This window comes from Mastomys coucha, unplaced genomic scaffold (assembly GCF_008632895.1).
Source record: "Mastomys coucha isolate ucsf_1 unplaced genomic scaffold, UCSF_Mcou_1 pScaffold18, whole genome shotgun sequence".
Classification (NCBI taxonomy): domain Eukaryota; kingdom Metazoa; phylum Chordata; class Mammalia; order Rodentia; family Muridae; genus Mastomys; species Mastomys coucha.
Window position 1 is genome coordinate 92251921 of NW_022196900.1, and position 17695 is coordinate 92269615.

At 44.5% G+C, this 17695-nt stretch overlaps 1 protein-coding gene across 2 annotated transcripts in view; it reads left to right on the plus strand.

The window, feature by feature from the left end:
* The first annotated feature begins 9578 nt into the window (after positions 1-9578).
* The window catches only part of Srsf10 (serine and arginine rich splicing factor 10), a 13219-nt gene continuing 5102 nt past the window's right edge, over positions 9579-17695 (plus strand). Inside the window, exons 1-5 of one of the 2 annotated variants that reach the window (XM_031379074.1) lie at positions 9579-9812; positions 12226-12330; positions 15614-15717; positions 16961-17123; positions 17439-17489. In XM_031379074.1, coding sequence (XP_031234934.1) covers positions 9748-9812; positions 12226-12330; positions 15614-15717; positions 16961-17123; positions 17439-17489 — 488 coding nt within the window. In that variant the 5' untranslated portion in view covers positions 9579-9747. Of the gene's footprint in view, positions 9813-12225; positions 12331-15613; positions 15718-16960; positions 17124-17435; positions 17490-17695 lie in introns of both variants that reach the window. The other variant, XM_031379073.1, reaches the window with a different exon arrangement.

Here is a 17695-nt window from a genome sequence, read left to right on the forward strand (position 1 = left end):
AATGCCCCTGAGTAGAAGACAGCTAGGCAAGAGCCAGGAAGATACAATTTGTCTTTCTCTGATTTGTAGCAGAGTGAGGGCAGGCAGGCAGGGCAGAGAGCAACAGATAAATGACCAGCGCTGCCTGACCTTGTGCTCACCCAGTGTTCTATATCTCATGAGACTTCTGATACTTAACTATTACAACTGTAGCAACCCTATGTTTTCTCATAAAAGTAGGCAAAACCCCTCTCACAAAGATCCATTGTCTCCCTGGCAAAAATAAGAAATGAAATTCTTCTTTGAAGGCTGGTAGTGTAGCCCAGTGATCAAGCATATGCTTAATGCATACAGAAGAAGGTCCTGGGCTCAATCGAGCATTGAAAAAAGGGGCTTCTTGTTGTTGTTTATAGATTTATTTATTTTTATCTTATGTATGTGAATGCTTTGCCTGCATGTGTGTTTGGGTACCACATGTGTCCCTGTAGAGGTCCAGTAAGGCGTCGGATGTCCTGGAAATAGAGTTACAGATGGTTGTGAGCTGGGGTTTAAACCAGGTCCTCTGCAGGAACAAGTGCTATTAATGGCTGAGCCATCTTTCCAGTCCCCCAAAAGCTTTTAAGGGAGAAAGCAGACTTGATCTCTTTAATATCACTAGGAGATAAGGCCTTGTGACAATTTCTCTTTCTTGGGAGCTTACCTGAACATATAGAATCACCATGGAAACACATCCAGGTGTGAGTGTGGAGGTTCAACTGACAGTAAAGGCCTACTGGAAAAGGGGCTGGAGAGGTTCCAGAGGTCCTAGGTTCAATCCCCAGCACCTCACAAACCACCTGTAACTCTTCTGGCCTCTGAGAACACCACGCAGGTATACGGTGCACAGACACTTATACAGGCGAAAGAACCATACACATAAAGTTAAAAAAAAAAAAAACAAAAAAAAAACATTAGTGTAGGGCAGTGGTGGCGCACGCCTTTAATCCCAGCACTTGAGAGGCAGAGGCAGGCAGATTTCTGAGTTCGAGGCCAGCTTGGTCTACAGAGTGGGTTCCCGGACAGCCAGGGCTACACAGAGAAACCCTGTCTCAGGAAAAAAAAAAAAAAAAGAGTGCTTGCTGCAAGATCATGAGGTCCAGAGTTCCGAGGCCAGCCCTCCTGTAACAAGTTGGGCACATTGGAAACTCCTGTAGTTCCAGGTCTTGGAGATCTGATTCTCTTTTCTAGCTTCCATACCTGCACACACATGTGCACTGGTACACATGTATGTGCATATGCTCACACAGATACATACATAATCAATAAAATAATACATACATATGTGAATGAAATAGTTTTTAAACATTTTCTTGATGGGTACAGTGGCCCATGCCTTAAATCCTACTACTCAGGAGGCAGAAGCAGGCAGATCTCTGTGAGTTCCAGGCCAGCCAGCCAGCGCTGTATAGTGAGAGCCTGTCTCATAAAGTGTTTCTTTTCTTCTCATAAACTAATCATCCCATATATATTAACAGTAACGGAAATCTGGCTAACATGGCTTGGAGTTTAAGGCCTTATTAAGCTAGAACAAACATTTGTCCATTGTCTCTGTTAGATTCAGCTGAGCCCAAACTCAATCTCGGGGAGTCTCAACTGAGGAACTGTCCAGATCAGATTGGCCTGTGGGTGTGACTGGGGCCACATTTTTCTGATTGCTGATTGCTGTAGCAGGGCTGGGACCACTGCGGGAGGTATTCCTGGGCTGAAAGAACACTGACTGAGCTCCAGGCAGAGAGAACAAGTCAGCAGGTACTGTTCCTTCAGACTCTGCATCAGTTCCTCCAGCCAGGTTTCCACCTTGGCTTTCCTCCATAATGGCCTGTAACCAATAAACTGAAATAAACCCTTTCCTCCCTAAACATCTTTGAGTCCTGATGTTTATCACAGCAACAGGGAAATATGCCATTCCTCTCACTACAGAAGCCACACCGACGTACAGTTTTTTTCTCTAACTCACTTTATCTGCCCCTCTCTTAAGCTTTCAGTTTCAAACTCCATGCCAATATATCCTACATCACCCCCAAGCACCACAGCCATTCGTTATTCAAGGCTTGGCCCCAGTTCAGTTCTTTCACATAACCCTATCCTAAAGGCACAAACCTTCCAGGACTACCCAGGCTGCCCCGGGTTTACTTTTTCCTGGCTCTGTGACAACACCCTGGGGATAATGTCTCCTCCATTTCCACTTATTGATGATTATCTGGCTGTGGAAGCCGGGGAAATAAATTGGCAGTTCATAGCAGGCTATTCATTTGAAGCCCAAGATGCTAACTGCCCAAGCCCAGCTTCCTAGAGTCTCCCATAGTGCCCACGCAGGCTGTCCAATTCTGAATGATCTAATTCAGTGTCTCAATTCACCATCAGAACTTCAAAGGGGTTCAGCTGGCCCAGAGACACTGTTCTCAGAGTAGCCGCTAAGCTGGCTGAGGTGGTTAGTGATCATTGGGGCTTGCCAGCCAATAACAAGACAGCAGCCGCCACGATGCTTGCCAGGCACGGAGGGGCACTACTGGATGACAACTGTTCACACTGAGAAAAACTACACAGCAGGTGTGCCTTAGTATAACCTGCTCTTTCTCTCTCTCTCTCTCTCTCTCTCTCTCTCTCTCTCTCTCTCTCTCTCTCTCTCTCTCCCTCTTTCTCTCTCTCTCTCTCTCTCTCTCTCTCTCTCTGTGTGTGTGTGTGAGAGAGAGAGAGGGGGGGGAGAGAGAGAGACAGAGAGACAGAGAGACAGAGAGAGGCAGAGAGACAGAAAGACAGAGACTTATTATACACTAAATACTTTTGTTGGCCTGGACTTCACTATATAGACTCCACTGACAAAGAACTGCCTGACTCTGCCTCCTGAGTACTAGGATTAAAGGGTGTGCCCCATATCTCTATTTTTTAAAAGATAGGGTTCTGCCATATCAACTAGGTTGGGCTTGAATTTCAGGCAGTCTCACCTCTGTCCCCACCTCCATCCCCAGACGTTTTGAGACTACAGGTATGTATCATTAAGCCTGGCTTTTCTGCAGAACAGAAAGTTTCAAACCCAGAGACTTGTATATAAATCATCTCTAAAAACTCTATAAAGCTAGGCGTGATGAGTTGTGCCTGTAAACCCAGAATTTGGGAGGAATTTGGGAGGTGGAGGTAGGAAGGTCAGGTGTTCAAGACTATCCTCTGCTACATAAAGAGTGTGAGTCCAGCCTGAGCTACATAAGACCACACCTTAGAACACCAAAACAAGCTGGGTGGTGGTGGCACACGCCTTTAATCCCAGCACTTGGAAGGCAGAAGCAGGCAGATTTCTGAGTTCGAGGCCAGCCTGGTCTACAGAGTGAGTTCCAGGACAGCCGGGGCTACACAGAGAAACCCTGTCTCGGAAAAACAAAAACAAAAACAAAAAAAAAAAAACAAAAAAAAAACCACCAAAACAAAATCTAGACACCTCTATAGAGAAGGAAAGCAGCCGGGCAGTGGTGATCCCAGCACTTGGGGGACAGAGAATAAGTTTCGGGACAGTAGGGCTACACAGGGACCCCTGTCTTAGAAGGAAAAGAAACACAGCTATTTTGTTTATTCTTACCTTTGCTAGGAACAATCTCGGGACGTCTAACCAGAAATTTATTTAGTTTGGGGATCTTTAAAGTTTTCTGGCCAGGCGGTGGTGGCACACGCCTTTAATCCCAGCACTTGGGAGGCAGAGGCAGGTGGATGTCTGAGTTCGAGGCCAGCCTGGTCTACAGAGTGAGTTCTAGGACAGCCAGGGCTACAAAGAGAAACCTTGTCTTGAAAAACCAAAAAAAAAAAAGAAAAGAAAAAAAAAGTTTTCTGGTCTGCTCCCAGCACTCAGCAGGCCAAGGCAAAGACGATCAAAGTTCAAGGTTGCCCTCGTCCTTGTGGAGAGCTCCATCCTAGCCTTTGGTTACTCCAGACCTGGTCTCATAAAAAGAAAGGCGAGGGAATAGGGTTACAAACCCAGACAACTCACTGCTTGCTGCTCAGGCTTGAGGATCTGGGGCCTGCCTGTAATCCCAGCAGAGACAGATCCCTGGGCTTCCTGGCCAGCCAGTTTTACAGAATCTGATAGCTCTTGGTTCCATGAGAGGAACCTTCCGGAGGCATGCTGTCCTTTCAGATATGTTAGCTCCCAGCGTAGCAAGCTAATGGCAGCAAACTGAATTATAAGTAAGGATAGGTAAGGAGTTAAAAACCAAAACCAAAAATGGGTTGGCGACATGGCATGGCCAGTAAAGGTACTGTCACACAACTGGGCAGGGGTGGATCCCCCAAAGTTGTCCCCTGACCGCCATATGCACACAGTGGCACACTCCCCTCAGCCTACCCTGCACACCACTTGAATACTTACAAAACCAAAGGTTTATGTTTTAAAAGCCTGAAAGGGAGGGCTGGGTGGTGGTGGTGCAGGCCTTTGATCCCAGCACTCGGGAGGCAGAGGCAGGCAGATCTCTGAGTTCAAGGCCAGCCTGGTCTACAGAGTGAGTTTCAGGACAGCCAGGGCTACACAGAGAAACCCTGTCTCAGGGAGAAAAAAAAAAAAAAGTCTCAGGGGTAAACACACACACAATAGCAACAATAAATGGACCAATAACTCAGACAGACAGTTCTTAAGGAACATAAACAGCCAGTAAGTATTTTAAACAGGGTTCACCATCCTCAGCCATCAAGAAGATGCAAATTAAAGTTCCTGTGAGGTCTCTTCACACTTTAGTCAGGATGTGTATCTCTACATCACTGAGAAAATAAAGAAAGGGCCAGGAGTAGTGGCTCAGGCATTTAATTTCAGCACCTAGAAGACAGAGACAGATCTCTGTGAGTTCTAAGCAAGCCTGGTCTACACAGAAAGCTCCACATCATCCAGGGCTATGGGATTAAAAGAAAGTAAGAGGTCTGGGAGTGGTGGTGTTCACGTTTAATCCCAGCACTCAGGAGGCAGAGGCAAACTGTGAGTTTGAGACCAGTCTGGTCTACACTTCGAGTTCCAAACCAAGGAAGGCTACATAGGTGAGACTCTGTCTCAAAAAGTTAAAACAAAACAAAAGCCAAGAAGAAAGCAAATGACAAGGAATACCAAATGGATCTAGGATATAATAGGGTATAGGGAGTGGGAAACCACTCTTTTGCTGCTAGGAGTGTAAACTGATGTATCTAGAATGGAGATCTCTCAAAGCCTAAAACTAGAGACTGGAGAGATGGCTCTGTGGTTAAGAGCCCTTGTTGTTTGCTGATACCTAATCTTGGTTGCCAACTTGACAATATTTGTCTCTGTGAGTTTGAAGACAGCCTGGTCTACAGTGAGAGTTCCAGGATAGCCAAGGCTACACAGGGGAACCTTGTCTCAAAAAAACAAAAACGAAACAAAAAAAACCTCCTAGATAAGAAGGAATATCTAGAGAACTAAGTCTGTAGCAGGAGAAACTGGCTCATTGGCTCCTTGAAAGTGAGAAGGCTCACTCACAGGAAACACCAGGTATGTCTTGCCACACAAAGCAAATGTACATGCTTCTAACTGGTTGGCCTCCACAAAGAGACACAACGTGAGCAGCGGTCACTGACAAGGGTCTGAATTAAATAAAATCAGCATTGTGCCAAATCGAGACAGAGATGCCTCATCTGTTACCCTGAGGGTCTACTTTAGACATTCAGTCTGCGATGTCTGGGCAATCACCAACAAAACAAGAAGAAACTATTTCAAAATCAAGGACATGAGTAAGTATCCAGCTTACATGTGAGTCTTAGCACTGCAGATTTGAGAACAATACCCAAGAGAAGTGTCTGTTTGCTTGGGTTTCGTTGTTGCTGTTGTTGTTGTTGTTGTTGTTGTTGTTTTTTAAGTATAGAATAGAATTTACTTAGGACATGGGGAGGAGAGTTAATAGGGTAGCAGAAGCAGAGAAAGGCAGAGAGAAGGAGAGAGTAGAGAAGTAGGGGCTGGCCATGACCACATGGAGAGAGGGGGAAAGGAATGGGGACAGATGGGGAGCAAGGGGAGAAGAGACATGGGAGAGAAGCAGGAGTAAGAGCTGTTTGCTTGTTTTTATTATTTCCTGTTTGTGGCTCTCTTGTCCACATGCCTGATGACTTCGGAAGGCCAGAGGAAGGCACTGGAGTTATAGACGGGTGCAAGCCATCTGGTTCTAGGTACTGGGAATCTAACCCAGGTCCTCTAAGAGCAGCCAGTGTTGACTGTTTGGTTTTGGAGCTGGAACAAGGGACTGAGGTGTATATTTTACATATCAAGGCAATCCATAACTCCAGCACCAGGGAATCCAACATTCTGGCCTTCCCTTCAAAGGCACCAGGCACACACATGGTACATAGACATACATGCAAGCAAAACACTCAAACACATAAATATATGTTAAAACTGATATAATGGGCCCTAGGTGTGTGGAAGTAGGCTTAGCCTGGGTTGTATTTTTGCTTTGTTTTGTTTTAAAGACAATCTATTTCCATGTAGCCCCGGCTGTCCTGGAACTCATTGGATTCTCACAGGTTGTCCTCACAGAGGACAGAGATCCACACAGACATCCTCCTGACTCTACCTGGCAAGTGCCTGGGATCAAAGGCATGCTCCACAATGCCCAGCTTATCTTTTTTTTTTTTTTCCTGGTTTTTTGAGACAGGGTTTCTCTGTGTGGCCCTGGCTGTCCTGGAACTCACTCTGTAGACCAGGCTGGCCTCGAACTCAGAAATCTGCCTGCCTCTGCCTCCCAAGTGCTGGGATTAAAGGCGTGTGCCACCACTGCCCAGCTGTGTGACAGTACCTTTATTGGCCATGCCTTGTTGCCAACCCATCTTGGGTTTTGGTGCGCCTCCACTGCCTGGCCCAGCTTATCTTGTATTTTCTATCCACAGATATATATGTGATTATTTACCTAGAGACCATCTTTCTACCATGGCAATAGCAGAGTTAACTATCCATGTAATTTTTTTTTTCAAAAACATGTCTTTGTTGGAGAATTTATTGATAAATTCAATGAGCAAAACATTATCTGGCTAGAAGAAGCAAACCAGGGACCAATCAAACAGATCCTGGATGCAAGAGAATTGGAGAAGTTACTGGTTCAAACACACCACTACCTTTTTTTTTTTTTTGGACAGAGAAATACTATTGCCATGGCTTTGGAGGTCGCTTATCTAGAGGTCCATAGACCATAGACGGGGGTAAAACAAATTTTGCCTTGAATATCCATATTCCTCTGCAGGATATGATGGTGAAGAAGTAGGTGGAACAGAGCATCTTCGCACAGCAGGAGAGAGAGATGATTGACAGGCACACTGTACGCCCCAGCTGCCTGCAGAGAAGGCCCCAGTGCAACATGTTATGAAAATACACCTATCTCAATGGTGACAGCCAGAAGCAGTTGACTGATGGGACTAATCTACATGGTTGAATCTTCCAGGGTTGCTACTGAAATTACAGCACCTTTCCGAAGAAATGTTCACTTAGTGGGTTTCATCGATCTGTCAGCCAGTCAGGTCTTTCTTTTTGTTGTTGTTGTTGTTGTTTTGTTTTTTGGGTTTTGTTTGTTTGTTTGTTTGTTTTGAGACAGGGTTTCTCTGTGTAGCCCTGGCTGTCCTGGAACTCACTCTGTAGACCAGGCTGGCCTCGAACTCAGAAATCTGCCTGCCTCTGCCTCCCAAGTGCTGGGATTAAAGGCATGCGCCACCACTGCCTGGCCAGTCAGGCTTTTCTAATCCTCCCTGTGCTTTTAGATTTAAAAAGATTTTTAAAAAGAAATGTGTACGTGTGAGCGTTTGTGTGCGGGTATGAGTGTGTGGATGCCTGTGGAAGCGAGAAGAGGGTGCTGGATCCCCTGGAGCTGGAGTTGCAGGCAGCTGTGAGTCATCTACTTTGGGACTGAACTCAGGTCCATTGTTTGGAAGAGCAGGGCATGCTCTTAACTGCTGAGCCATCTCTCCAGTCACTTTCGATAAAAAAAATTTGCAGCAACTTATTCTCCCACCAAGATGACCATATTATAATTTAAATCAATTATACCATCTTGCAATAAAGCAAAGATTGAAACAAAATACCGAAGACGGTTTGCATCTTGGCGGGCAGTCTTTCCTGAAGGCCTGTGGGGCAGCTAGCCCTCCTTCACACCCCTCCTATGGCAGAGCTGCGGTTTGGTAAATTACACAATGTGCCCAAGGGTCGGGTGGCCAAGGGGTATTGAATTGAACGTCGTGCTTTTCTTCTTGGTTGCCCTTTCATTCTCTCCACAGACCACAGAGGCTGTGTGATGTACTTGAGGGGAGTGATGTGTGTGTCCTCTCATTCTTAAGTTTGAACTCTGTAAATGTTAGCACGTATGCACATAACCCATATTTTAAAAGATACGGTGCTGTTTTCTTCCCTTCTTCCCTCTCTTTTTCTTCTCCTTTTTGGCTTTGTTGAGACAGGTTTCTCTGTGCACCCTTGGCTATCCTGGAACTCCATCTGAGGCTACACTGCCTTTGAACTCAAAGTGCTGGGATTAAAGATGTGTGACCCCATAGCCCCAGTTTGTTTTGCTTGTCTTAAGGCAAGGTTTCTCTGTGTAGCCCTGGCTGTTCTGGAACATGCTTATGTAGCATCAGGCTTGTTTTGAACTCAGAGATCTACCTGCTTCTGCTTCCAGGATTAAAGGTGTGTGCCCCAACACCTGGCTCTAAGAAGTATTTTTCTGTTTGTTGAGTGTGTTGGTTGGTTGATTGGTTTTCTGGTTTTGTTGTTTTTTAAAATCTGAGTGTATATGTTCACTTGTGTATGGGTGCCCTAGGAGGCCAGAGACGGAGATAGTTAAAAATGATTGAGCCTGCCAGGCAGTGGTGGTGCACGCCTTTAATCCCAGCACTTGGAAGGCAGAAGCAGGCAGATTTCTGAGTTCGAGGCCAGCCTGGTCTACAGAGTGAGTTCCAGGACAGCCAGGGCAACACAGAGAAACCCTGTCTCGAAAAAACAAGACAAAACAAGACACTTGACTAGCATATACAAAGAACTAGATCGGATTCCCAGAAGACAACAAATATACAAACACCACCTCTTCAAGGCTTTCGCAAAGCCAGAAAAGGGGTTCCGGACACTTTGCAAGGGAGCAAAAGGTACAAGGACAGTAGGGCCCAGGTCTCCTGGGGAGGGGACTGCATGCATAGGTGACGCGGGTGCGGGGCAGAGCGTAGCATGCAGCGCAAGCCGAAAGCCCAGGAGCCACGGGCCTGGCCTTCTGCACACCTCCTGCCCTCCCCCAAATCCCACAAAGAATCTCGAAGTTCCTCTTGCTGGCCAGAGATCTGATAAAAAGCCCAGGCACGCCTCAGACCCGCGTATCTCGGAGGCTCCCAAGGCCGGCCATTGTGGTTTAACACGCCCGCTCCCTCCAAGGCGAGGAGGGGCGGCCGCATCGCCGCGGCGGTAAAGGGCGGGAAAATGAAGCGCTAAAGAAAGAACGAGGGGGAGGGGCAGAGCCCGCGCCTGCAACCAATGAACGGGAGCGAGGCCGCGGCGCGCGCACGCGCAGAGATCTCGCGGGACCCGGCCGTTGTCCCCGGCGGTGCTGCGGGCTGGGAGGTGGGCGGGGACCTGGAGGCGGGAGCGAAGTCTCGCGAGAAGAGGCAGTTGCCGTAGCGGAGCCCTCTGGGTCTGGGCGAGTGTGTGAGTGGATGTGAGCCGCCGCCGGAGCCGCGGACGGTTTGCCGAGCCCGTTAGCGCCGCTGGCCCAGAGTCCCGCCGCCGCCATGTCCCGGTACCTGCGCCCCCCAAACACGTCTCTGTTCGTCCGAAACGTGGCGGACGACACCAGGTGAGCGCAAGGGAGCCGCTGCTGCGCGGGGGAGGCCGCGGGCGAGCGGCGAGTGGCGGCGCGGGGGAGGGGCGGGGCGAAGCGAAGATGGCGGGGCCCGCGCCTGCTCTAGGCCGCGTCGCCGGCCGCCGCTGGCCGTCGGGATCGAGGGCCGGCCCTGGGCCGGACCGGGCCGAGCCGCCGGCGGGCGGGCGGGCGAGCGAGCGGCGTGCGGACCGCGTAGCGGGCCCTCGGGGCCGGTCCTCCTCGCGTGATCCGGTCTGGTCCAGCCTGGCCGGCCCGGCGTCTCACGGATCCGACGTCCACGTTCCACGAGGTGCACGCCCCCCTCGTCCTGAAAGGAATTTTTTGTTGTTGGGGGGAAAGAAAAAGAAAAGGTTGCCAGGCGGGGCGGCACCGGCCGGCACTCGGGGAAGCCGAGGCGGGCGCCGGAGGTCCGCTCGGGCTACCGAAGCGAGCCGGCCCCCGGCCCCCCGAGTTAGGTAGAAGAGATGCTAGTGGAATAACGGGATGGCGGAGGGTGCGCTCGCAGCTCTGCTTCCCCCGTCTGCCTGGACGGTGATTAGTGGATTGGCGAGCGCTGGGGAGAGAGGAGTCGTGGAGATCGGGGCGGAATTTACAATTTTCCCGTTAAGTGGGGGCATTCCACGTGTTTTTCTTTGAAAACGAGGTGCTGGAGAAAGCGCTCCCGTTAGGGCCTTCGCGATTCACTTCGGTGAACGGAGGCGGTACTTTTAAAGTAACGCCTCGTCTCCGGGCGTAGTCCCCAACACTCGGAAGACGGGTCTGGGAGTTCGAGTCTAGCCTGGTAAGGGCTTTGTTTTCAGCGTTTCCTTTGCTTTGAAATTGCCTTTGGGATTTTTCAGAAGGGATTTTTTTTTTTTTTAAGTCGCAGGATCACTCTTCGTGTTCATAACACAATAAACTCCGAAGAAAAACTGAGGGTTTTTTCTCTTTTGTAGAGTTTTATATCCTTTTGTCATTACACATAAAACAAGAGTGGCTGATTAGCGACTTTTTTTTTTTTAAATTTCCCTTTTGTCATTTTAACACTTAAGTATGAAGTATGTAGTAGATATTGTGGTGGTTTTATTTCGGATTTTTAATGGCTGACCCTGTTGAACAATTTTAGGGTAAGTTAGGGTGTGATGGCTCGAGCCTGAAATTCCAGCATTTAGGAGGGCTGAGTCAGGCTTGTCTTTGAGTTCCAAACCAACTGGACTAGAATGAGACCCACCTTAAAACAGAAATATACAATAGTTCTCAGAATACTAGAATATTTGATGATTGTTTTTGTTTATTCATTTTTAAAAGACAAGTTTGTTTGTTTGTCCCGTACCCCCACCCCCACCCCACACACACAGGGTTTCTCTGTGCAGCCCTGGCTGTCCTGGAACTCACTCTGTAGACCAGGCTGGCCTTGAACTCAGAAATCCGCCTGCCTCTGCCTCCCAAGTGTTGGGATTATAAAGACAGTTTCTTTGTAGTCTTGGCTGACCTGGAGCTCTGTAGACAGGTTAGCAGAAATCCTCCTGCCTTTGCCTCCCAGAGCGCAGGGAATAAAGGTGTTCACCACCAGCAAGCAGTCTTTCAGTTTTTAAAAGTTGAAGACGTGCCCTTTATGAACAGTGAAGACCAGATTTTTAAAATTGTAACTGTTTACTGATTTAATTTAAAATAGTCCTAGGCTTAAAAGCACCACCCCTTTCTCTTACTGCAGACAGGATCTCAGTCAGATAAGGCTATGTGATTTGACTGGCCTTGAACCTACTCTTTTCTGTCTTAGCCATCCCCATCCTGGGTAGTTATAAGACACTTAACCCGGCATTACAGAGTGTTTCCCTCCCACACTCAACTTTCCTAGCTCAGACTGTAGACCAGGCTGCCCCTGAACTTCTAGCAATCCTCCTATTTTCAGTTTTTGCAATGCTTGAGGTACCGGTGAGCTGCAACCCTTGGGTTTTTTATCAGTTGTTTGTTTGGCTTGGCTTTTTTTGGCAGGGTCTCACTGACCCTGAATTTATCTGGAACTCACAGAGCCCTATAACTCTTGATTTCACAGTGGTGGAATTAAAGGTGAGCTGCCTTCTGTATGGTGTAATCCCCCACCCCCAGATGCATTGTTTGTTTTGGATTTTCAGGACAGAGTTCCTCCATGTAACTAACCCTGGCTGTCCTAGAACTTGCTCTGTAGACCAGGTTAGCTTCAGAGTCTGCCTCTTGAGTCCTGGGATTAAAGGTGTGTGCCACCTTTGTAGCTCAGAAAACTCGCTGGCAAGGGCAGGGGTATAGGGATCCATGGGTTATATACTATTATCAACCATAATCCTTACATTCCTTAAGGTGATACTGAAATGTGAACATGTTCCGGAACGTGAACATAAAAAGTTTGAGTTTTTTCATGATGTTTTAGGTCTGAAGATTTACGTCGGGAATTTGGTCGTTATGGTCCAATAGTAGATGTTTATGTTCCACTTGATTTCTACACTCGTCGTCCAAGAGGATTTGCATATGTTCAATATCCTTTCTTCAGATGGATGATTAGTGAGGGGTGTTGAAGTTTGAAATTCAAGTTTTTATGTAAGTGGTAATATCTAAAAAATAGTCTTTTTATCTTCTAATGTCTTGTGTCTTCAAATCTTTTAAAATTTTCTGATTCATTGCTCTTATTTCTTAGTTAATCCAAAAATAAACCTTTAAATTCCCATCCCTGCTGCTGAAACTCAAATCAATGATTATAATATGTGATTTTTTTATTTGAATATAATAGTTGCTACCATCTTTGATATAAGTCAACTTAAAAGTTAATGTGTTCTTGTTTTTAGCAATTAAAGTTTAGTAATCTTGTTTGTTATTTTGAATCACTTGATCGAAAACAAATTGTATAACGATGAGGTAAGCCTCTTTAATATTGTCCCTAATTCGCTGTCCTCTGTTGTTACCTCAGAATGTAAAGCTGTACAGTTATGGCGACCCCAAAGAGAAAGCATGAAAGAACTTTTAGAGTAGAGTTCAACACTTAAGGCACGTAGACAAGCCAAAGACCTCTTAAGGATCAGGCTTGAAGAGAAGGGAGAGTTTGGGAAAAGAAAAAATAAAGAAAAGCTGGAAGAAGGACAAGCCTAATGGGAGACAAAGCCTCGATTTATCCACAAAGGGGGAAAAGGTTGTTTTTCAAAGTTAAAGATAAAGCCATCTGTCATATTTGACCAAGCATCTCATGACAAGTCCTTCTGACAAGCACTAAAAGAGTTAAAGGTCAAGATGAAGTTGAATGATGGCCAAGATTAAAGGAGTCATACCTGATGTATCCTACAGAATAACTACTTTCTTTTTTTATTATTTTTTATTTTATTTTGCAAGCAGTTAATTTTCATAATTAATGCTGGTTTGGTCTAGTGACAAAACCTGTAACTTGAGTTTGTGTGGGCCTTTGATATTGTGATTGTGGTCTTGTGTGAGTGTATTTTCTCCTAGCTTATCAAGTTAAAGTATAGCAAAATAAAGCATTGTTAAGTTTAAATTCAGCATAATTTGATTTTAGACCAGTTAATCAGAGGCTCTTTGTAATATGAGGTAGTAGAATCCAGTCACAGAGCCCTATGTAAGGGGAAGACAGCTGCATGCACTGGGGACTACTTAGAGGAACAGCTGGATGTTCTAGGGTAGAGCCACTAAAAATATGTAGCAATAGGTCTTTTTGGTTTGTTCTTGTTTTTTTCCAAGTGGCTGCTGGTTCTGCGAATCCTCCTGTCCCTGCATGGCTTTTAGCACAGGCAGAAGATAGCTTTGCATGGATTGCAGAAGGCTGCCTTCATGATATGGGTCCTAATTGTGGTATATGGGAAATGAGCCTTGATTCTGAGTTTCAGGAGATTGTATTTCTGACCTTCTGTAAGGTCATTTCCTTGTCCAAGAAAGTGGAGAGTTAGAGGTGGCTGAAGCTGTGAATTTCAACCCAGAAACTTTCCTATTGCTTAGATTTGTTTTCTGAAACTCTGACCTTATAAATTCCTAGTGAAGCTTAGAGGGAAAAGCCAAAGCTGCTGGACCAATGAGTGGTCAGGAGAGCCTTGTGGATGGTTGTAAAACTTAAAGAATAATGCCCATATCTGGCTTCATAAATGCAGTGATGCAGTGTAGTTTATAATGTTCAGGATTTGTGTGGTTTGAGGTGGCCTGGGAACGATGTCAGCAGTAGTTTACCTCAAGAGTATGTTGTATTTGAACAGTAATGGGTTACACAGGGAATCCAGAGTAGTAAGTAAACAGTAGTAGGTTAGCAGGTTTGCCAGTTTCATTTTGGGAACACAAAGATTTCTTGGTGACCAGTACCTGGCTTCACTTAATGCTACTGTGTCTTCCATGACTCTTCCTGGTTTAGCCTTTTCTCCTTATCCTTGGCTTACGAGGTGGGTGAATTATGGCTCCTTGTTCTCTAGGCCAAGATTCTGTTTTAAGGATGCTCTGCCCACATTCATAATCTTTGTGGCTCTTAATGTAAACCATTCTGAAACAATACTGTCTCATGGAGTAACAAGTCAGTGGACATTAGGTGAACTGATTCCTGTTAGTTTAGCACCTAAGTTAAGTTAACCTTGAGGGGTGTGTATTTATAGCATTCAAGGTTATAAACTATCAGCTGTTTTACAAAAGTTGAAAGCACAGTTATTTGAGACTTTGGAAAATCTCTCCTGTTTAATTTACACATACTGGCTTCAGAGAAAGAGAGCGAGAGCTTGAGGCCTATGGCCTTTAATTATGTTTGGATAGAAAGTAGAAGTCTAGTGATAGGCTGAGACAAACTATCTATGGAACAAATATGTCATTAATGTGTTACTTTGGGGTATTTTCTTAATTGGTGCTCCAAATTTGCATTTCCAGTGATCCGAGACATTGATCTGGGTGTGCTTAGAGTGACGATTTTTAAGATGTGGTGAAAATCGTTTTCCAAAAGTCGATTTTTTTTTTTTTTTTTTTTTTCGGTCATGGTCTTAAGTGTACTTGTCTTCCATTCGAATGATGCTTTTAGAAAAGATGTGCTTAAACAAGATAAATGTTGACCTAGGGGCTCTGTTGCTGACATGGGGGAGAGCTACAAGGCAGCCTAGGTTTTTGGATGAAAATTGAGTGCCAACAGTTTTTCTACTTAATGCAGGTAAATACTGCCATGACTCAAATGGGAAACCAGCTGGATATGCTCTAGTGCAGGATGTTGCATACTTATTGTCATAGTGAGGCATTTTAATCTAGGAGTCCTTTTGCCACTTCTTGATAGTGTGCTTCTACAGTCTGCATGGATGTCATGTGCATTTGGCATAGTGACTGAGTGTACTGCTTGATTCTGACAATGCCTACAAATGACAGCATGCCTATCTTGTGTGGTGCAAGGAAGAAAACTACATGAAATAATGTTGCCTGTATCTGAAACTTTAAGTTAATGCTTTCTTCTCTTGTAAAGCATACTTTGCTTGCTTACTTAAGAATTACTGTCATTTTTTTATTTGAAATAATATAAAAATCGTATTTCAGTTTTATATGAAATTTTTTAGTATCCAACAGAATTGACTGATTTATTTTTCTATTTTATTTTATCAAGTTAATTCTTAGTACATGGGGAAGTTTTTTATAGTGTACTTTGATAGTTAAGGCATATCTTATTAGAATACATATTTACATGTGTGTCTTAAAACTGTATACCATTAGAAGATTGCAATATTAAGAGATAAGTTGTTTCAGACTTCGCAAACCATTCATTATCAAAGTTTACAAAGCTTCTCAAGCCCCTTAACATTTAGCACATTTGAGGACGTTCGTGATGCTGAAGATGCTTTACATAATTTGGACAGAAAATGGATTTGTGGGCGTCAAATTGAAATACAGTTCGCACAGGGGGATCGGAAGAGTGAGTATAATTACCCATATGCATGTAGTGTGTTGCTTTTTAGACTTAAGTTTCTTAGTTTTGTTTTTTCTTTCTAAACTCCAAGAGCTTAAAAAATTGGATAGTTGTGTAGGTACAAGACTATGGAAATTCATAGGATTAGACTTGGAAAGGTAACTAGGTTAAACCTGGACTAGATCTTATATTCACACTTCGCTCTTGTTACTCAGGTATACATCATTTGTTAGCTGCTTACTTATAACAGCAGGGCTATATATAGACTTTGGAGTCATGTAGAACCTGGCTTTCAATTCTGACTCGGTTCTTAGATTTGCTGAGATAGTAAAAAGACGAGTTAACATGGCTGTTGAAGAGTTATTAAATCAGTGTTAGCTCCTTTAGCTTTTCTATGCATTGGTTCTCAGAGCTGCATAGTCCCACTTAACTGCGTTTTGGTATTATATAGTCTGTCTAGGCCAAATCTTGCATTTCATGTACTCTTGTGGTACCAGTCCCTCTAGTTAAAAGTAGTTAACATGGCTGGGCAGTGGTGGCACACGCCTCTAATCCCAGCACTTGGGAGGCAAAGGCAGGTGGATTTCTGAGTTTGAGGCCAGCCTGGTCTACAGAGTGAGTTCTAGGACAGCCAGGGCAACACAGAAAAACCCTGTCTCAAAAAAAAAAATGTAGTTAACATGTTGATTAGCAAAGTAATTGTGAGAAGACATTGAAAAAAAGCCAGTGATTTATTAGTGCTAGTTTTTAACATTAAGCGCACTGTCTTTTGATACACATTTTGAAAATAAGCAAAGGTTTATTCTAGTTATGCTTCTTACACCAAAAAGAAAAAAAAGGACAATCTTGAGTTACAAAACACATTATTCCTAGTGTAAGATGAAGAAGGATGCAGGGCTGAGCCAGGTATGGTGACATACACTTTGAATCTCAACATCTGATAATTTGAGGCCTGGCAGTCCTCTCTAATGACGTTTTTATTTTTCTCAAAAACAGGGCTAGGAAGATGGCTTAGCTTAGGGAACTGACTGCTTCTAGAGAATCAGGTTTGATTTCCAGCATCCACATGGTACTGCCTGCCTGCCTTCTGGACTCTGGGCAATATGTACATAGGGTGCACAGACATACATGTACCCATACACATAAAATAAAAGTCTTTTAGAGGAAGAATGCAAGAATGTTATCCTTTAGTATGATGGTTTAGATGCTAAAGTTTTGAGATTCTAAGTATTTCAATTCTGTTCCATAGCACCAAATCAAATGAAAGCCAAGGAAGGGAGGAATGTATACAGCTCTTCACGATATGACGATTATGACCGATATAGACGTTCTCGAAGCCGAAGTTATGAAAGGAGAAGATCAAGGAGTCGCTCCTTTGATTATAACTATAGGAGATCTTACAGTCCTAGAAAGTAAGTCTGGAGCACAGTGATCTGTTGTTGTTTAATGTTTGTAGCCAAGCATAATGGCATGAACCTATAATCCCAGCTACTCAGAAGACTGAGGTGGGAGGACCACAGAGGCTCACTTAAACAATAAACTGTTGTAAGGCCCTGTCTTTAAAATAGATATTTGCTAATTTTTTTTTTTTAATACCTTTTCTTATTTTTAATTGTGCATCTTGGATGCTTCATTAAGGTTAAGTTATCTTTGGTGCTTTATTTAAAAATTAAGACTATAAATAGACATTTGTCACTGTTTGCTTTTTCTGGTATGCTTTTTAGCAGTAGACCGACTGGAAGACCACGGCGTAGCCGAAGCCATTCCGACAATGATAGGTAAATAATTTTGCTTTGAAAACAACTCGATGTTTTTTGTTTTTTCAATTTCAGAGTGAACTTTTGCTCTAAAAGTAACAGATTTGATAAATATAGAATCTAATTTTTACTCTAATTGTATCTCTCCTCTGTTTTGAAAGATTCAAACACCGAAATCGATCTTTTTCAAGATCTAAATCCAATTCAAGATCACGGTCCAAGTCCCA